Source organism: Salvelinus alpinus, chromosome 6 (assembly GCF_045679555.1).
Source record: "Salvelinus alpinus chromosome 6, SLU_Salpinus.1, whole genome shotgun sequence".
Classification (NCBI taxonomy): domain Eukaryota; kingdom Metazoa; phylum Chordata; class Actinopteri; order Salmoniformes; family Salmonidae; genus Salvelinus; species Salvelinus alpinus.
In genome coordinates, this window is record NC_092091.1 from 23,880,005 (window position 1) to 23,902,009 (window position 22,005).

Below are 22,005 nucleotides of genomic sequence, written 5' to 3' on the forward strand. Positions count from 1 at the left end.
TTGACCAGGTCCTGCCGTGTAGTTCTGGGCTTATCCCTCACCTTCCTCATGATCATTGATGCCCCACGAGGTGAGATCTTGCATGGAGCCCCAGACCGAGACAGGTAATGAGTGGAGAACAGGAGGGCTTCTTAAAGAAAAACTAACAGGTCTGTGAGAGCCGGAATTCTTACTGGTTGGTAGGTGATCAAATACTTATGTCATGCAATAAACTGCAAATTAATTACTTAAAAATCATACAATGTGATTTTCTGGATTTTTGTTTTAGATTCCGTCTCTCACAGTTGAAGTGTACCTATGATAAAAATGACAGACCTCTACATGCTTTGTAAGTAGGAAAACCTGCAAAATCGGCAGTGTATCAAATACTTGTTCTCCCCACTGTATATGTGAGTGCAGTTATTGTTTTGTAACAGAAAAATTAAATAAAGTTGTGGGCACAAAACAGCTGTACATTACATTAGGAGCAACAGATTGAATGTGTGGATACTGTGTGTTCCTATAGTATCAAGGGAGCAAGGTTGTGCAAATGTCACACAGTAATGATGGATTACAGCATTCACAATCAAAACACAATTAGAAACTGGGTGGTTCAAGCCCTGAATGCTGATTGGCTGACAGCCATCGTATATCAGACCGTATACCATGGGTATGACAAATGTATTTTTACTGCTCTAATTACATTGGTAACCAGTTTATAATAGCAATAAGGCACCTCGGGGGTTTGTGACATATGGCCAATATACCACGGCTAAGGGCTGTGTCCTTGCACTCCACGTTGCGTCGTGCAAGGACACAGCCCATAGCCATATACCACACCCCCTCGTGCCATATTGCTTAATTAGAACACACAGATCCATTTATGCTAAAAAGTAATAATAAAATGATGGCTGCATGGAACATGTGACCTAATATAGATGCTACATTCATATCAAGCATGTTTAACAGCTGAACATTTTGTATCACAAATACATCTATTATTGCTATTTTCATACACAGTGTATTCATTGTAATAAATTAAGGCTTTAATGTATTCATGATAGATAAGGAAGTTGACGTGGATAAGAATCAATCTCACTATTCAAGGAATTAATGTCCATCAGTAAATATCAGGTAACAGGGGATAGTTGCGGTTCCAGTACCCAGTGGAGAACAACCAGTCCTGGGAGCCATTGTGGGGATTCTGGCCCTGTTGAAACCACCTGGAGACACAGGAGGGATAACGTGAGCATGGGCGGGGTTCAGGCTTTCATCCTGTCATTCTATGGATGAGAGTTAGTATCTACATAACATAAAGTACTGCATGCATGCATAAACATTAAGTCTAAAAAGAAAATAATACGTTGGTTATGTGCAATAAATGGACAGTGGGTATGTATGCACTTATTTTCATTTGGGCCACTAACTGAATTTCAGAGATCAGAACCGATGCATGCACAGTATGTATTAGCACCAGTAGATGGAGCTACCACACAACATTGTGACAGTGGAGAGCACATGTAAGGCACACAATAGAAGAGCAAGCAACTAATACCTGGGGCCGAGGGAAGGGTTTCTTCACATCAATGCAAAGGTGCAACACAGAGAACAAGACAATGGAAGAGAAAAGTAGGACTTTGCATTATTATAAAGCAGTAAACCAAATACAAATAATGACATGGATTAAATGAAGGGATACCTTTTTTTTTTTTTTTTTATACACTTGCTTAATTTCAAAATATATGGGTGTATTGATATACAATACACAGAGAGTATAACATAACTGAAATTGTCAAAACATAACCGTATTTCTCTCATTGTCTTACTTTGTTTTCCACTCGTCATCAGATTTGGAATGGGTTTTACATGCAGCTCTCTGTTTCTCTTCTAGTCTCTTCTTCTCCTCACTTGCAAGATCTACAGCAAGGAGAAAACACACAGGGTTTTCACTGATCTATCTTAGATCAACTGTGTGTTCAAAGAAAGTGTTTGCATATGAGGCACAAGCATTTATCATGATTCGTACCAATATCTCCGTTCTCCATGGCTCGTATGTCTGGCCTAAGCCTGCAGTCTGTCTTTGGGATGAGCCCATCCATATCTTTATCCAGCTCGTTCAGTTGCATGGCAAACGACGTGAAGCTGTACATCTACAAATACACACAAAAAAACGTTTCCAGGACTGAATATTTAAATACAAAGCTGTGAAGAAGATTATGCAAAATATGCTTTATGATCGTGAAGTTTCTGAGCCTCTGCATTTCTATGTGCTTGAGTAAACCATACATCTAAATAGGAGGGTTTCCGATGCGACTAACCTCTGTAGAGTTGACTGGTCTGGGGGCTATCCTCCAAAGGAGATAGCTGCCTGGGATGACCTTGACTGTGTCAGCCTCTGGTAGGGGGATCTCCTCCAATTCCTCACGAGAGCCCTGGACAACAGGACACACAACAAGATCACATGAGAAGTTTCCACTAGTTACCACAGCCACAAAGTCAAAATTGGCCACATGGACAAATGTAAGGTTAGGGTTAGAAATAAAGTTAGCAATGTGGTTCAAGTTAGGGATAGGTTTAAAATCACATTGGAAGAGAAATTGTAGAAATAGGCAGGGTTTATGGTTTTGTGGCTGTGGCTGTGGCGACCCACATGAGGGGAGCTCTGCACTGAAGCTCTTCTATCTACAACCATAAGCTGTCATCACAGCGACGGGAACACCCGCAGCCAAAATCAACTGACAATACCAAAGTCGAGAACTGAACAGTATAGAAAAGGTCACCCTTTTTTTTTTGCTGGACCCTTTTTGATGTATTTTATATATATATATACACTGCTCAAAAAAATAAAGGGAACACTTAAACAACACAATGTAACTCCAAGTCAATCACACTTCTGTGAAATCAAACTGTCCACTTAGGAAGCAACACTGATTGACAATAAATTTCACATGCTGTTGTGCAAATGGAATAGACAAAAGGTGGAAATTATAGGCAATTAGCAAGACACCCCCAATAAAGGAGTGATTCTGCAGGTGGTGACCACAGACCACTTCTCAGTTCCTATGCTTCCTGGCTGATGTTTTGGTCACTTTTGAATGCTGGCGGTGCTCTCACTCTAGTGGTAGCATGAGACGGAGTCTACAACCCACACAAGTGGCTCAGGTAGTGCAGCTCATCCAGGATGGCACATCAATGCAAGCTGTGGCAAGAAGGTTTGCTGTGTCTGTCAGCGTAGTGTCCAGAGCATGGAGGCGCTACCAGGAGACAGGCCAGTACATCAGGAGACGTGGAGGAGGCCGTAGGAGGGCAACAACCCAGCAGCAGGACCGCTACCTCCGCCTTTGTGCAAGGAGGAGCACTGCCAGAGCCCTGCACAATGACCTCCAGCAGGCCACAAATGTGCATGTGTCTGCTCAAACGGTCAGAAACAGACTCCATGAGGGTGGTATGAGGGCCCGACGTCCACAGGTGGGGGTTGTGCTTACAGCCCAACACCGTGCAGGACGTTTGGAATTTGCCAGAGAACACCAAGATTGGCAAATTCGCCACCGGCGCCCTGTGCTCTTCACAGATGAAAGCAGGTTCACACTGAGCACATGAGCACATGTGACAGACGTGACAGAGTCTGGAGACACCGTGGAGAACGTTCTGCTGCCTGCAACATCCTCCAGCATGACCGGTTTGGCGGTGGGTCAGTCATGGTGTGGGGTGGCATTTCTTTGTGGGGCCGCACAGCCCTCCATGTGCTCGCCAGAGGTAGCCTGACTGCCATTAGGTACCGAGATGAGATCCTCAGAGCCCTTGTGAGACCATATGCTGACACATGCACATTTGTGGCCTGCTGGAGGTCATTTTGCAGGGCTCTGGCAGTGCTCCTCCTTGCACAAAGGCGGAGGTAGCGGTCCTGCTACTGGGTTGTTGCCCTCCTACGGCCTCCTCCACGTCTCCTGATGTACTGGCCTGTCTCCTGGTAGCGCCTCCATGCTCTGGACACTACGCTGACAGACACAGCAAACCTTCTTGCCACAGCTCGCATTAATGTGCCATCCTGGATGAGCTGCACTACCTGAGCCACTTGTGTGGGTTGTAGACTCCGTCTCATGCTACCACTAGAGTGAGAGCACCGCCAGCATTCAAAAGTGACCAAAACATCAGCCAGGAAGCATAGGAACCGAGAAGTGGTCTGTGGTCACCACCTGCAGAATCACTCCTTTATTGGGGGTGTCTTGCTAATTGCCTATAATTTCCACCTTTTGTCTATTCCATTTGCACAACAGCATGTGAAATTTATTGTCAATCAGTGTTGCTTCCTAAGTGGACAGTTTGATTTCACAGAAGTGTGATTGACTTGGAGTTACATTGTGTTGTTTAAGTGTTCCCTTTATTTTTTTGAGCAGTGTATATATATATATATATATATAAAAACTGTCGTTCTCTCCATCCATATATTGTATGCTCGTGGATTTCAGTTTGTATTGACTGCTATATGAGTATAATAAAAAACTTGAAATTGAAAATACCACAGTGAAAGTGGTTGGAATTTACACTTCTTGTAACACCAGCACATGACATTCTTTGCAGTATAAAACAAGCCTCAGGGATGGAGAACTCAAAGCATGTGTTCACCATGTAATGGACTACATGATTTGATGGGGTACATACCGGTGTGCTGCTTTTCTTTTCCGCTGTCCCCTTCCCACTTCTCTTATGTGCCTCCAATGCAGCATAATCCACAATGTACATACACTCTGTCCACTTTCCATAGAGAGAACAGACCTTCTTTTTGCTGTGCCAAACACACACATACTGTCAGTTAAAGCACTGCAGACATCACTGACTTCCGTCAAGATGGCAACATAATGGATAAATACATTACAAACGTGAGATACATTGATAGGCTGGCTAAATCAAAGCTGCCTACCTTTTGTCCAGAATGTAGCCTTCAACTTTGTGCAATTCCTTGCCAAAAAGGCCACAGGGTTTGAAATTCAAACAGCATCTTTCTCCAGTTCTGTGAAAAAAACAGAAATACCATCAAATCATTTTCCTTTTAATTTATTTTAGTCATGCTTCCCCATTCACATATTGCACTTCCTTCTTAGTCAGAGCATGTGACAGTATTTTTCACATACTTGTGGTTGAGCACCTCCACGTTGCCATACTGCTCAATCCACAGCTGCCCCACGATGATGTTGTGGACACAACATGTAGGGTTTGTCCATGTGTAGGCCTCATTGTACCTGGAAGTACAAATAATAACTCTATAACAACATGTCGTGGAAAAATACATTTTGGTTTCACACAGGCAACATGAGAAAACATCACACATAACTGTTGTGTTGTTTGAATGTGGTGTGAAAGTTGCTTACTTGGGAAGCTCCAGTGTGATGATGCCTTTGGGTTCAGCCTCCACGCTCTTGCCCCAGAACTTGAGTTTGGGGTAGATGGAGCCATGGAACACAAAGTCTTTCTTCAGGCCTTCGGCGTGGAACGCACTGACTGGTGGATGGTGGCTCACCTGCTCTGAGATCAACCTGAACCCCAGGTCCTCTCTGTCAGAGAAAAGGGGTGAGCTCAACACTTGTCTTTTACCACATCCAAATCCATCACCAGTGTTAGAGATGAACTCCTCCCTCCCTCTTACCTGACCAGTTCGTAGGTCTCTCCCAGTAGCGGGTTGAAAGGTTTCCCAGTTCTCTCCCACTGCGAAGCCACAGCAGACACAGCAAACGCTGCCACACACTGCCCATGCAAAACAGACAAATGACTTGATGTGGAGATGTAATGTACAATTTCTTAGCTCTTTTTTTTCTACATACAGTATTTATTATACGTTTCTATGCTTGTCTCTCTCAATTCAAGTGGACAAAAAAATGACAAAAAAAAATCTATAATTAAACCCATTTTCCAGATTATTTTTCAAATGTGTGTGTACCTTCATCCTCTCTATGGAGTCAGAGGAGGCGTTGGCCTGGTGGATGAGGTACGTGTGCTCCATGTACTCTGTCAGACGCTGAAGGAAGCTCAGGGGCTCATTAAAAATCACTGGCATGGTAATTTTAGACAGCTCCTAAAAGAGAGAGAACAAGAGAAGTAATGAATGAGAGAGAAAAGGAGAGAGCGCAAGTTAGTTCACAAGTAGTTGTACTATGTGATTCCCATCTATCAACCATTAAATAATCAAGTCTCTAGATTTTACAGGAATGAGCAGTTATTGCATGAGCAGTTATCTCATAGGCCCATCATGATATGCTATAGATTTTTTTTTATGTACATACTGTGTGTGTGTGTGTGTTAGAATTCACACACAAATCCATCAAGCATCAATTAGTCCATACCGAACCCACATCACTGACATTTAATCGCTTTACAGTACTGGGCCATGGCCAAACATGTCTAAGTAGAATTATGTTTTTAGACATTTTAACAAATTTATTAAAAAAGAAAAGTCAATAGGTATTCAACCCCTTTGTTGTGGCAAGCCTAAATTCATGATTTCAGGAGTAAAAATGTGCTAAACGGGCCTCCCGAGTGGTGCAGTGGTCTAGGGCACTGCATCACAGTGCTTGAGGCATCACTACAGACCCGGGTTCCATCCCAGGCTGTGTCACAGCCGGCTGTGACTGGGAGAACCATGAGGCGGCGCACAATTGGCCCAGCGTCGCACAATTGGCCCAGAGTTTGGCCCGGCCGGGATGTCCTTGTCCCATCGCGCATAAGCGATTCCTTGTGACGGGCTGGGTGCAGTGCACGCTGACTTCGGTCGCCAGTTGTACGGTGTTTCCGCCGACACGTTGGTGCGGCTGGCGTCCGGGTTAAGCAAGCAGTGTGTCAAGAAGCAGTGCGGCTTGGCATGGTCGTGGTTCGGGAGGACGCATGGCTCTCGACCTTCGCCTCTCCCGAGTCCATACGGGAGTTATGGTGATGGGACAAGACTGTAACTACCAATTGGATATCACATGAAAGGGGTAAAAGTAAAAAAAAACTAACAAGTCACATAATAAGTTGCACAGACTCACTCTGTGTGAAATAATAGTGTTTAACATGCTAATTGAATGACTACCCCATCTCTGTACCCCACACATATTATCTGTAAAGTCCCCAGATTCAACCACGAAGCCCAGGGAGGTTTTCCAATGCCTCGCAAAGAAGGGCACCTATTGGTAGATTAGTACAAATAAAATAAAAAGCAAACATTGAATATCCCTTTGAGCATGGTGAAGTTATTAACTGCACTTTGGATGGTGTCTCAATACACCCAGTCACTACAAAGATAAAGGCGTCCTTCCTAACTCAGTTGCCAGAGAGGAAGGAAACCACTCAGGGATTTCACCATGAGGCCAATGGTGACTTTAAAACAGTTACAGAGTTTAATGGCTGTGATGGGAGAAAACTGAGGATGAATCAACAACACTGTTGTTCCTACACAATACTAACCTAGTTGACAGAGTCAAAAGAAGGAAGCCCTTACAGAATAAAAATATTCCAAAACATGCATCCTGTTTGCATGTCACGATCGTCTTGCGGTGAGAGAGAGGACCAAGGCGCAGCGTGTGCAAAATACATTCTCTTTTATTTAGAGAAGGGAAAATCACGAAACGAACACTGAATACAAACTAAACAAAACAACAAACGACCGTGAAGCTAACGACGTAAGTTTTTCCCTTCTCTAAATAAAAGAGAATGTATTTTGCACACGCTGCGCCTTGGTCCTCTCTCTCACCGCAAGACGATCGTGACATTGCAACAAGGCACTAAAATAATACTGCAAAAAATGTGGCAAAGCAATTAACTTTTTGCCCTGAATACAAAGTGTTATGTTTGGGTAAAATCCAATACAACACATTCCAGAGTACCACTCTCCATATCTTCAAGCATAGTAGCGGCTGCATCGTGTTATGTGTATGCTTGAAACTGGGGAGTTTTTCAGGATAGAAAAAGAAACTGAATGGCACTAAGCACAGGAAAAATCTACCAAATACTGGGAGATGAATAACACCTTTCACCAGGACAATAACCTAAAACACAAGGCCAAATCTACACTGGAGTTGCTTACCAAGAAGACAGTGAATGTTCCTGAGAGGCTGAGTTACAGTTTTGACTATGGCAAGACCTGAACATTTTTGTCTAGCAAATATTAACAACCATTTTTTGTCTAGCAATGATTAACAACCAAAAGCAAATTATGCACAATCCAGGTGTGGAAACATACCCAGAAAGAGAAACAGCTGTAATCGCTACCAAAGTTGATGCTAACATGCATTGACAGAGGGATGAATACTTATCTAATCAAGCTATATTAAAAAATACATATATATTGTATTTACAAATGTTAGAATTTTTCTTCTACTTTGATATTACAAAGTATTTTGTGTAGATCATCTTTTTTTTTTATTAATAGGAAACTTTGTAACACCACAAAATGTGGATAAAGTCAAGGGATGTGAATACTTTGTATAGGCATTGTACATTACCACTCCCCGGCTACTGAACCACATTCCACATCAGGATTATGACATGCTAGATCCTTTATATACATGCTCTAGGCTGTAGCTAAAGAAAAGCTCCACACAGAATTGTATAGATGTGGGTTACTTACTGCACAGTACATCAGTATTGGATTGACTGATCTACAATACAGGCACTATTATGGCCAGGAAGGTTCCCATTATTCATCATGTTACGGGGGTTTGGACAGGAACAATAAAGCTGAGTGCTTCTGGTTGATAGCTCACCATGCCAATGCATTTCCTCAGGATACTCCAGATGCTGAAGTCATTTCTGGAGAACATGGATGCTGGTAAACTTGTTCTGGAGTGAGGGATATACAGACGCACAAACATAGAATCTGGTAAATGTACAAATGACACAAGTATCACACTCTGCTCTGTGGACTTTGACACTACCCTTACCGTACAGTGATCTGCATTTCTTTCGATGAGATGTGCCAGGCATGTAACACATACTTTATATCTAATGCAGGAGTCATATCTTATTCAGGCGAATATAGTCTGCTGAGTGCAACAAAAGCCTTCAGTTTAGTTTCAGGCATGTGTAGAGCTGACATATTGGACCAAGGCCCAGGTCTACAATCAACACCGCTACACCACTACTGTCCAGGAGCTTCCATGGAAATAGCTGCTCCCTGAGGCCTTCACTTCTTTAAGGCAAGAGTAATCTTACCAACAAATGTACGTTGGCACCATGAACACCTACGTATATTTAACACAAATGCTTGCTCACACAAAGATATGTGAAGAAGATAAAAACCTGTGGATACACTAGTTTGCACATCCCATTAATCAAATATGCCATTTGATTCCCTTCCTAACTATGCCATTTGATTCCCTTCCTAACTATGCCATTTGATTCCCTTCCTAACTATGCCATTTGATTCCCTTCCTAACTATGCCATTTGATTCCCTTCCTAACTACCACTGTCAGTCAGTCAGGTTGGGCTTGACCATTTGGCTCACCACAGGTTTTTATGTTTTTAATGTTTTTTCTTACTAAAATGTATGGCCTCCACTTCTACGCCCTGATCAGCGTTCAGATCAGTCAACATAAGGTCCTACCGAGTTCCAATTATTGCATGACACTGTGACCTCATCAATGTTTAACTGGTTTTACACAGCGCTCAGCCTTCTCAATGAGAGCCTTTCTCCTGCCTGGACCAGCCTAGCTGCCTTGCTAAATTATTCACACACTGACTCTGAAAACACACAAATAATACACCATATGTAGTCTAGGAACACAACAAGAAAACAAACAGTAGGGTAAACAACAAGATTCTGATAGTTAGGGGCTGGAAGAAACTCCACCTCTGTATTAACTTGGTCCTAAGAACCACTAATTTCCAACACTGGTCTAAAGTAGGAGATTGCATAAACCACAGGATGTTTCTTTGCCTTTTCCACTGCTCTACTATAGGCTTATTTTTACAGAAAGGGTTCTCTCAAACAGAAAGGGAGTAACAAAAGTTTATTTGACAAACAACAAAATAAATATGACTTTAAAAGGTACAGGTTACTGCCAAAATAAAGAAAAAGTGACAAAGTGTCTTAACAGGGTGTTGTGCCACCATGAGCCGCCAGAACAGCTTCAATGCGCCTTGGCATAGATTCTACAAGTGTCTGGAACTCTATTAGAGGGATGCAACACCATTCTTCCACAGGAAATTCCATATTTTGGTGCCTTAATTTAAATGTTAAATTGGGTTGAGATCTGGTGACTGAGACACACACCCTTTAAACCTCTATATGCTCATTTGAGACCCCTCTTTCAAAGTCACTGAGATCTCTTCTTCTAGCCATGCTAGTCAAAATAATAGGCAACTGCGCATTCTTATAGATGACCCTAAGCATGATGGGATATTTTAATTGCGTAATTAACTCAGTGGAAGTACCTGCTTTCAATGTACTTTGTATACCTCCTTTACTCTTGTTTCCTTTATTTTTGCAGTTAACTGTAACTTATTGTGCAAAGAGGCAAAGTGGCTTTTCTTCCCAGGTTTAATCCCAATCTGAAGCTTCTACCTTCTAAAACAGCTGTGTACTGTAAACAGGACCGTTCCCTGTGTGTGCTTGGATGTAGGGTGGATGGGAGAGACACTGGGTGGGTAGGAGGGGGTGTGTCGGGGGGGCACTTGGCTCAGCTCACCTGTGCCTCACAATCCCATTGGGTTGGGACTCCTCCTCATTGCCATGGTGATTCTCCAGAGACATGCTGGTTGGGCTGCTGCGCTTGCTGCTGAACAGGACAGAGCCTTTCTCCTCGTCCTTGTCAAACGAATGACTGGCCACCCCCTCAAAGACGCTCAGAGAGTGCTCCGAGTCCGAATCTTGAGATGAAAGGGAGTAAGCAGTCATGTTGTAAAGGCAGGGACTGGATATATGAGTGACAGTGCTATGAATGACTGTGTCGCTATCAACAACTGACACCTTTCCCTGAGCCTCACTAAAGCCCTGACGGGAGAAACCAGATCTGTGGATAGAGTTGTATTTAAAGAGCCCTGAACCAACCTCTGAAGGCTGAAGGCATCAGTCAATCGATCATTGCAAAAATCATCATAACCATTATCATAGGCCATCTTGTGAATAAAAAAGCATTTTCAAAGTGAAATAGTAGTTTGTAGGTATTGCTCAATTGTGACTAAATTGGTGCACACAATAGCAAGCAAGTCATCTTAGCATAACATTGTAAACATCTAGACCAGGGGTAGTCAACTCTTACCCTATGTGGTTCGGAGCCTGCTGGTTGTCTGTTCTACCTGATAATTAATTGCACCCACCTAGTGTGCCAGGTCTAAATCAGTCCCTGATTAGAGGGGAACAATTAAAACAAGCTGTGGAACTGGCTTAGAGGTCCAGAGTTGAGTTTATAAAATGCATGAACAGCTATAGGCATCAATAAAATAATCATACTGTCAAACAAGACACCAGTTTTTTATCTCAAGCTCTCTCACTTCAATTCCAATCTGATCGTAAATAAAAACAAGCCATACTCACCAGACACAGCATCGTAGAAATCATCATCACTGAGCGCGCTCCGTGGAGAGGAGCCCTTGACAACGGACTGCTCTAGTTTGTGCTGCTCTGTAGCCAGAGTCTGAAGCTCTTCAGACAGGATATTATTCTTCTCAACCTCCTGCTCCAATTTCAGACTGCGCACCTGAGCCCCAAACCCCCACACACACACACACACACGCCACAAAACAACCACACACGCACAGACACATAAGTGGGCACACACATGCACGCAGTATAATTAATAATCATACAGTATACGTTTGATGGCACTTCATGGCCTACATAGATTATCTATTTATACTAAATATCAACACTGAAAAGCAAGTTACAGTATACAGTGAATAGAGTATAGATATCAGCAGAGATCTCTGTACGGCTGTGAGGACCTGTGTTGTGTAGGTCTGTAGACTACAAGAGCAGCATACTGACTGATCTTCTCTTGTTACTGTGCTCAGATCAGCAGACAGACATCACAGGGCCAGAGTGAAGCTGTGCTGAGAGGAACAATACATGTTTAGCTGTAGTGGAGGACAGGTGCCTTAAACCTGCCGTCTCAAATGGCCATCCAGAGAACGATCCTCATGGCGCAGAGGAGATCAGATAACTACAATGGGCAAGGACATTTCCAAATAGACTACTTGATCTTCTGTAGAAATATATAAAGATATACAGTACCAATCAAAAGTTTGGACACAACTACTCATTCAAGGGTTTTTCTTTATTTGTACTATTTTCTACATTGTAGAATAATAGCGAAGACATCAACACTATGAAATAACACATATGGAATCATGAAAAAGTGTTAAACAAATCAAAATATATTTTATATTTGAGATTCTTCAAAATAGCTACCCTTTGCCTTGATGACAGCTTTGCACACTCCTGGCATTTTCTCAACCAGCTTCACCTGGAATGCTTTTCCAACAGTCTTGAAGGATTTCCCACATGCTGAGCATATCTTGACTGCTTTTCCTTCACTCTGCGGCCCAAATCATCCCAAACCATCTCAATTGGGTTGAGGTCGGGTGATTGTGGAGACCAGGTCATCTAATGCAGCACTCCACCAGGCACTCACTCTCCTTCTTGGTCAAATAGCCCTTACACAGCCTGGAGGTATGTTGGGTTATTGTCCTGTTGAAAAACAAATGATATTCCGACTAAGCGCAAAGTAGATGGGATGGCGTATCGCTGCAGAATGCTGTGGTAGCCATGCTGGTTAAGCGTACCTTGAATTCCAAATAAGTCACTGACAGTGTCACCAGACACCATCACACCTCTTCCTCCATGCTTCATGGTGGGAACCACACATTGCGGAAATAATTCGTTCACCTACTCTGCATATCACAATTTGGACTCATCAGACCAGGACAGATTTCCACCGGCCTAATGTCCATTGCTCGTCTTTCTTGGCCCAAGCAAGTCTCTTCTTCTTATTGGTGTCCTTTAGTAGTGGTTTCTTTGCAGCAATTCAACCATGAAGGCCTGATTCACACAGTCTCCTCTGAACAGTTGATGATGAGATGTGTCTGTTACTTGAACTCTGTGAAGCATTTATTTGGGCTGCAATTTCTTAGGCTGGTTACTCTAATGAACTTATCCTCTGCAGCAGAGGCAACTCTGGGTCTTCCTTTCCTGTGGTGGTCCTCATGAGAGCCAGTTTCATCATAACGCTTGATGGTTTTTGCGACTGCACTTGAAGAAGCTTTCAAAGTTAGAACTTTTCCAGATTGACTGACCTTCATGTCTAAAGTAACGATGGACTGTTGTTTCTCTTTGCTTATTTGAGCGGTTCTTGCCATAATATGGACTTGGTCTTTTACCAAATAGGGATATCTTCTATATACCACCCCTACCTTGTCACAACACAATTGATTGGCTCAAACACATTTAGAAGGAAAGAAATTCCACAAATTAACTTTTATCAAGGCACACCTGTTAAGTGGAATTAATTCCAGGTGACTACCTCATGAAGCTGGTTGAGAGAATGCCAAAAGTGTGCAAAGCTGTTATAAGGCAACGGGTGGCTACTTTGAAAAATCTCAAATATATAATATATTTTGATTTGTTTAACACTTTTTTGGTTACTACATGATTCCATACGTGTTATTTCATAGTTTTGATGTCTTCACTATTATTCTGCAATGTAGAAAATAGTACAAATAAAGAAAAATCCTGGAATGAGTAGGTGTGTCCAATCCTTTGACTGGTACTGTACCTCATAACCACACGCCTTCTCCTTTCCAAAAGCTGCATTTCTTTCATCCATTGAAACACTGTGGATTAGCCAGTTCTTCTCTGCATAAAGCCAGATATTTGAACCCAAAAAGTGTATTCATTTTCAACAGACATGGTTTCTGGTGAGGGCAGCTCAAAGTCATGAAGGTGCAGTATGCACAGTACAGCTTACCTGTAAGGTTGGGAATAGAGGAAGGGAGCGGAAGCAGACCTGTATTATGATTCATTCACCTTTCTTACAGATGACGTAAGGTATCATATAGACAAACACCCAGATGTCTCTGAGGACTTTGTAGAAAACAAGCGTACATTTCTAGACCTCCACTGAGATCCACTGAAACATTCAGCGTCAATAACTAAAGGCCTGCATGTAATGGATTAATTAAGAGTAACAACACAGACAGTAACTACAGTAGGACCAATCTGCTGAACAGTTTTATAACGGGAGATTGTGCAATCATCAGAGCCACATCCTGTGCAACCTTAGAATATTTATAAATAGCATATTCAACATCATATGATAACCAGGGGTCTTATGTTATTATGATCCCTCACTTTGGTGAGGGTTGATGAGGGTTCACCAGTAAATGGAGACAAAATTCAAGCTGAAGTAATAAAACTGCAGATTCATCCACAAAATCATACGAAATGTCTGTCCAACAGCTATTGTCATCGTTAGTCCCTTTAACACTGTAATAGCATTACTAATTCCCAATCACATATGAAGTTATACTGAAATGACAGTATCATCCTTGTCATCATACTACAACATCTACAACCATAAGATGCAGTAGCAGTAAGACACAGTGAAACAGTTACACTTCAAACCAGGAACCAACTACAATAACACACTCACTACACAATCACAGAAAAGCTCATTGCACCAGAGCTGCAAATAAACTCACAATAAATCCAGCCTCTTCCATTTGCTTTGCTGGTAAAGAGTTTCTCCCACAGCATAGGCCTGCACAGTGGGACACTGGCATTCGTCTGTGAGCTCACAAAACATAGCACTATTGAGGAGCCGGCAGCAACGGCAGCAGTAGTAGAATCGTCCCTCAGGAGATGCTATGTTATAAACAGCAGATGATGGTACTGTAGTAGCACTTATCAATAGTAGTAACATTTGCCTTTCCAGTAGTTTGAATTGGAGTATGACTCTGAGTAATGGCAGATGTAGTTCTACAGAGAATTACTATCAGACAGTCACTATTGTCACATTGACAAAGTTGTTGTGAAGATGGGGAGAGGTATGTCTGTTATAAAAATATGTTCTGCATTTTTGGCACAAAGATCAACTGTACTAGTTCAGGCTTTTATCTTGTCCCATCTTGATGTCCGGTAATATGGTCAGGTGCAGCAAAGAAAGACCTAGCAAAGCTGAAGTTGGCTCAAAACAAAGCACCACACCTTGCCCTTAACTGCACACAAAGAACTAACATCAACAATATGCATGACAGTCTTTCATGGTTGAGGGTTGAGGAGAAATTGACCACTTCTCTTGTAGTCTTTTTAAAAAACATTTGTGTGTTGAAAATGCCTAACCCCTTGTATAATCTATTTGCATGCAGTGTCATACAGACATACATACCCCACCTGACACGCCACCTCACACAAACACAAACAGTTTGCGAATCAAAACATCAGATATAATCTACAGTATGATGTAAATGCATTTGGACACATTAGTATATCAAACTGTGCCTCATTAATAGTTCACCTTCAGGTCCATGTACACTATTGTATGAGAGAGCAGCATCTACCAAGGTCATGACTGCTGGTCAGTTTCATGCTGTACAGTGGCTCAACAACCTCCTCCACTCAAGGGGCAGTTAGCTAACGCTGCTAGGCTGTAGAGCCAATCTCAAGTGGAAGAAAGCTAATTCTGCAAGGCTGTAGAGCCCCTCTCAAAGGGAAGCTAGTGTCATGACGTTGTCCTGTTGTAATGAGCCCCCATAAATATCTTTCCCCCTTTTCTCTCCACCCTACAGAATGGACTCTTGGAAAGCCTTTTGTTAACATAGAGAGAGCATGGTAACATCAAAAGGTTGGGGATAGGTACAACATTTCTGTAATCCAACCAGTTGAAAGTGTCCGTTGGTACTTAAAGAATATGATGTCAGATCAGTTGGTGTATGGGACACTATATCTGATGATATGACGACAAAAATTACATTGAAATTCTGCACATTCTACTTATCAGATTCACATGGAATTGTTGTGCAATTGAAATGTTTAAATATGAAACTATTTGTGAAAAGATTAAATGTAATTTTAGCTTCTAAATGAGAGAATTGTTTTCATAAAGTAAACTATGCTCACTCAGTGGCCACGTGGCCAAGTGAACAGACATTGATTGAGAACTATGAAACAAGCCCTTCTCTCCCCCACTACAAAAGCCCGTCGACGCAAGTCAACTTTAGTTCCCGACGACATGAGGACTGGTGTCTATACATTTAAAAGGGCTAATATCAACTACAACCTAATGAAATTAACTTTAATTCCCAACAACATGAGGACTGGTGTCCATACGTTTAAAACGGCTAATTTCAACGTGGAGGTGACAATCACCATGCTGGAAGGAAGAATTTCTACTAGACCAGCCAGAATTCAGTGCGAGCTGATTATGGCAAAATGGTATGAACTTTGAACTCTTATTCACAAAAGAAGAAGTGATACATCCTAGAAGTCGAGTTATCAGCTGCAGCAGATTCACAATTCCATGTGAATCTGACTTTGTGAATATATGAGTTACTGTTTGTTCGTCTTTACATTCTTGTGTGTTGGAGAGATTTCCCAGCTGATTGTAAACATCACCATAAAAAACACTTCTCACGGCTCCATCCCTTTTCCGTCCCCTTTGTCTCCCATAAACCCTCTGCATTAATAAACTACCTGCCAACGGCACAGCCTTGCTCAGTATGTGTGTTTGTGTGTATCGGTAGTAAAGAATAAGTCTATGGCGAATTTCCACTGAGGATTTTACCTGCGTTTTTACAAAAGCCTCAGGCTTCTGTGTTTCCACCGCCACGGCCCGGCTCTAGCGACTCACTGGGCCATGAACTCGATGGACCTGCTCTGATTTGGGGCCAAGGCGAAGCCGCTGGGACTTTCAGGGCTGCATTTGCATAACAATGGCTAACTGTGAACATGGGTTAACACCTTCTGTGGTTAATACCGTCTCACAAAGCAACTCTTTTGATTTTGCAGAGGTTGCTGGTTCTGCTCTTCACAAGTCATCAGTGTCAGCCATAGCAATGAAAACACACTTCCCAAAAACTAACACTAGCGCAACATTAACATAATCACTGGAGACAGTAGTGTTGCTGTGGAAAAAAGGCATCAGTAGACACAGAAGAGAAGTGACAAACCCCATCCTGTCTGGAGAAGAGGCTGAGGCAGTGGTTGAGATTCGAGCAAGTTTCACTGGACAGCTCACACACCTCCCTCATCTTCTGCAGCATCATGGGCGGTAGCTCTGAGGGGACAAACACAGCCACGGGATATTTTAGCTTTGTTCTGAGAGAAGAGTTAAATAGTGTTTGTAACGGTAACATCAAATTTACCACTAAAGCCTTGTGGTCTGAATTCAGACTAAATTCAAGCCACTATCACACCATCCTAGTCTTCCCCTGGAGATACACTGAGTGTACAAAACATTAGGAACACCTTCCTAATATTGAGTTGCACCCCTTTTTGCCCTCGGAACAGCTTCAATTTGTCAGTGCATGGATTCTACAAAGTGTCCAAAGCGTTCCACAGGAATGCTGGCCCATGTTGACTCCAATGCTTTCCCCATTCAAAGGCACTTAAATCTTTTGTCTTGCCCATTCACCCTCTGAATGGCACACAATCCATGTCTCAATTGTCTCAAGGCTTAAACGTCCTTCTTTAACCTGTCTCCTCCCCTTCTTCTACACTGATTGAAGTGGATTTAACAAGTGACATCAATAAGGGATAATAGCTTTCAGCTGTATTAACCTGGTCAGTCTATGTCATGGAAAGAGCAGGTATTCCTAATGTTTTGTACACTCAGTGTAGGTCAATAGGGTTTAGGCACGAGCTTCTGTTGTAAGTGCAATATATTAAAAAGCACAATTACATTTAACATTTATGCTATGAATGAGGGTATTGTACTACACATCTGTGGAAATTGAGTTCCTATGAAAGAAAAGGCTTTACTCTCTGGAAGTCCATCTTCCTTCACCAAGGAGAGGAATGCTCTAACCTCCTTCTCCAGCTTCTGGTGACAAGCTTCAGCTGACTGCCAGGGAGGAGGAGGGAGAGGGAGAAAACATGACCTCCATACATACACTACGGTTCAAAAGTTTGGGGTCACTTAGAAATGTCATTGTTTTTGAAAGAAAGGCAAAAATAATTGTCCATTAAAATAACATCAAATTGATCAGAAATACAGTGTAGACATTGTTAATGTTGTAAATGACTATTGTAGCTGGAAACGGCAGATTTTTTAATGGAATATCTACATAGGCGTACAGAGGCCCATTATCAGCAATCATCACTCCTGTGTTCCAATGGCACGTTGTGTTAGCTAATACAAGTTTATAATTTTAAAAGGCTAATTGATCCTTAGAAAACCCTTTTGCAATTATGTTAGCGCAGCTGACAACTGTTGTCCTAATTATTAAAGAAGCAATAAACTGTCAGACGAGTTGAGTATCTGGAGCATCAGCATTTGTGGGTTCGATTACAGGCTCAAAATGGCCAGAAACAAAGTACTTTCTTCTGAAACTCGTCAGTCTATCTTGTTCTGAGAAATGAAGGCTATTCACTGCGAGAAATTGCCAAGAAACTGGAGATCTCGTACAACGCTGTGCACTACTCCCTTCACAGAACAGCGCAAACTGTCTCTAACCAGAATGGAAAGAGGAGTGAGACGCCTCACAAGTCCTCAACTGGCAGCTTCATTAAATAGTACCCACAAAACACCCGTCTCAACGTCAACAGTGAAGAGGCGACTCCGGGATTCTGGCCTTCTAAGCAGAGTTCCTCTGTCCAGTGTCTGTGCTCTTTTGCCCATCTTAATCTTTTATTTTTATTGGCCAGTCTGAGATAGGGCTTTTTCTTTGCAACTCTGCCTAGAAGGCCAGCATCCCAGAGTCGCCTCTTCACTGTTGACGTTGAGACTGGTGTTTTTGCGGGTACTATTTAATGAAGCTGCCAGTTGAGAACTTGTGAGGCTTCTGTTTCTCAAACTATACACTCTAATGTACTTGTCCTCTTGCTCAGTTGTGCACCGGGGCCTCCCACTCCTCTTTCTGTTCTGGTTAGAACCAGTTTGCGCTGTTCTGTGAAGGGAGTAGTACACAGCATTGTACAAGATCTTCAGTTTCTTTTTTTCTTTTTTTTTTTATTATTTTTTTTTTAAAATTTTATCCCCTTTTCTCCCCAATTTTCGTGGTATCCAATCGCTAGTAATTACTATCTTGTCTCATCGCTACAACTCCCGTACGGGCTCGGGAGAGACGAAGGTCGAAAGTCATGCGTCCTCCGAAGCACAACCCAACCAAGCCGCACTGCTTCTTAACACAGCGCGCCTCCAACCCGGAAGCCAGCCGCACCAATGTGTCGGAGGAAACACCGTGCACCCGCCCCCCTCAGTTAGCGCGCACTGCGCCCGGCCCGCCACAGGAGTCGCTGGAGCGCGATGAGACAAGGATATCCCTACCGGCCAAACCCTCCCTAACCCGGACGACGCTAAGCCAATTGTGCGTCGCCCCACGGACCTCCCGGTCGCGGCCGGCTGCGACAGAGCCTGGGCGCGAACCCAGACTCTGGTGGCGCAGCATAGCACTGCGATGCAGTGCTCTAGACCACTGCGCCACCCGGGAGACGATCTTCAGTTTCTTGGCAATTTCTCGCATGGAATAGCCTTAATTTCTCAGAACAAGAATAGACTGACGAGTTTCAGAAGAAAGTACTTTGTTTCTGGCCATTTTGAGCCTGTAATCAAACCCACAAATGCTGATGCTCCAGATACTCAACTAGTCTGAAGAAGGACAGTTTATTGCTTCTTTAATCAGGACAACCGTTTTCAGCTGTGCTAACATAAATTGCTTTTCTTTCAAAAACAAGGACATTTCTAAGTGACCCCAAACTTTTGAACGGTAGTGTAAGTTAACCATGAATTTTAAGGATCTTAAAATTCCCTGTTACATGTGAAAGAATAAGAGAGAATACACAGCTCTATTGCAGAAGGAGAACATTCAAGAACATTCAGGGGGATGGAGAAGGTTGAGAAGAACATTCAGGGGGATGGAGAAGGTTGAGAAGAACATTCAGGGGGATGGGGAAGGTTGAGGAGAACATTCAGGGGGATGGGGAAGGTTGAGAAGAACATTCAGGGGGATGGGGAAGGTTGAGGAGAGATACCAGATGAAGGTAAAGAAGTTGCAGACTGGTATGTCACCTGTAGTGATTCTGTCAGCTCTCCCACACTCATGACTCCTTCCTCGTCCTCCTCGCTGCCCTGCACCCGAGAGCAGTAGTGTGTGCTGTAGGCAGAGTATTCCTCCATAGCGTCCAGCCACACTCATCTGAGCTGCATGATGTACTGCACTGTACTGTGCTGCTTCATGTTCTGCTCTTAGGCTAATAACTGGGCTCTCACATGACTCATGACAGGAAGCAAATGAGAAGTTATGAGAATAGCGTTGTGTGTGTGTGTGTGTGTGTGTGTGTGTGTGTGTGTGTGTGTGTGTGTGTGTGTGTGTGTGTGTGTGTGTGTGTGTGTGTGTGTGTGTGTGTGTGTGTGTGTGTGTGTGTGTGTGTGTGTGTGTGTGTGTGTGTGTTAGAAAGAGAGTGTTTGTAGGTTTGTTCAAATGTAGGCTATGTTCATCAACTGGTTGGTGTTTTTTTAACAGAAAACAATATGTTTTTGTTCTAACAAAAAAGGATGTTCCTTAGCTTTTGTACATATGACAGCTATAGAAAAAAACAGAAGCAATGAAAAACAGTATTGTTGATATGCAACAATAATTCAGAAAAACAAACCACATCTCACTTTTCTTGTTGTCATTCATGGGGGACTCTTTGAAATTATGCACTTGAGGGTGAAAAAGCAGCTGTCTCTGACTTTGATCTGAAAAATAAATAGTAAAACACAATTTGTCCAGTAGAGGCTGCTGAGGGGAGGATGGCTCATAATAATGGCTGGAATGGAGTCAATGGAGTGGTATCAACCACACGGAAACGACATCTTTGATATGTTCATCCACCTCTGGCCTGCTCGCCTCCCTACCACTGAGGAAGTACAGTTCCCGCTCAGCCCAGTCAAAACTGTTCGCTGCTCTGGCACCCCAATGGTGGAACAAACTCCCTCACGACGCCAGGACAGCGGAGTCAATCACCACCTTCCGGAGACACCTGAAACCCCACCTCTTCAAGGAATACCTAGGATAGGATAAAGCAATCCTTCTGCCCCCCCCACCCCCCCTTAAAAGATTTAGATGCACTATTGTAAAGTGGCTGTTCCACTGGATGTCATAAGGTGAATGCACCAATTTGTAAGTCGCTCTGGATAAGAGCGTCTGCTAAATGACTTAAATGTAAATGTAAAATATGTAGGATGCCATTCCATTGATTCCACTCCAGCTATTATTATGAGCCGTCCTCCCCAGCAGCCTCTACTGAATTTGTCGTATTCTACACTAATATTCCAGTAAATACTGCCCCAATGTTAAATCTGATGAGAGAAAAATCATGGCCTACCAAACAGTGGGCTTGGGTTAGAGGCTTACGGCCTTGTCTTTGGACATTGGCAGCTGCATCCAACCTTATGAGGCAGAGAGAGAGAGAGACACACTAGGTATAATAATCTAGTGTGGGTCTAGGGCAGGGCTTCTCAAATTCTGTTTGTCAATAGGGTTTTTGAGAATGTCCGGTCATACACATTTCCAAGGTGGCAAACGTCTGGATGGATATTGTCATTTATCGGCGTAGTAAAGAATCCCCACCTCGCAAACCATGTGACCCCAAACTATTCACACCCCTTTCGTTGGCGGAGAGAACATTTAGCAGTGTGACTTTTTTTCTGCATTTCTACATGTGTTGCCATGTCTTATGTGTGTTTATAGGATACCAGGGTTCTAGGCCCGACTAAGCCCCACCACCCCAAAAAATATAATGCAACATTTATTCGATTTTTTGTTGCGACAGTATTGACCGCATTCTGGGTCTGGATCTGGCCTGCAGTCGGCCTATTGAGTATGGGGGATCTAGGGTGTCCTTAATTTTATTTTTA

The 22,005-nt window shown here is 42.8% G+C and overlaps 1 protein-coding gene across 1 annotated transcript; it reads right to left on the bottom strand.

The window, feature by feature from the left end:
• Positions 1–256: 256 nt before the first annotated feature.
• On the bottom strand, positions 257–20,315 carry LOC139578412 (oxysterol-binding protein-related protein 1-like). Its single transcript, XM_071405965.1, has 17 exons — positions 20,173–20,315; positions 17,925–18,006; positions 17,114–17,220; positions 11,487–11,649; positions 10,639–10,819; positions 8,715–8,790; positions 5,915–6,049; positions 5,624–5,721; positions 5,349–5,531; positions 5,112–5,219; positions 4,901–4,990; positions 4,642–4,765; positions 2,298–2,411; positions 2,006–2,129; positions 1,806–1,896; positions 1,535–1,555; positions 257–1,202 (listed from the first exon to the last, which is right to left on the bottom strand). The coding sequence occupies exons 1-17, from the start codon at positions 20,278–20,280 to the stop codon at positions 1,100–1,102; spliced, it is 1,908 nt and encodes a 635-aa protein (XP_071262066.1). The 5' UTR covers positions 20,281–20,315; the 3' UTR covers positions 257–1,099.
• Between the last annotated feature and the right edge of the window lie 1,690 nt (positions 20,316–22,005).

Coding starts and splice junctions, on each gene's coding strand:
- LOC139578412 (XM_071405965.1), bottom strand. CDS start 20,280: ATGGAGGAATACTCTGCCTACAGCACACACTACTGCTCTCGGGTGCAG. Junction 8,791..10,638: donor AATGGGATTGTGAGGCACAG/GTGAGCTGAGCC, acceptor CCCTCACTCCAG/AACAAGTTTACCAGCATCCA. Junction 2,412..4,641: donor AAAAGAAAAGCAGCACACCG/GTATGTACCCCA, acceptor CCTGTTGTCCAG/GGCTCTCGTGAGGAATTGGA.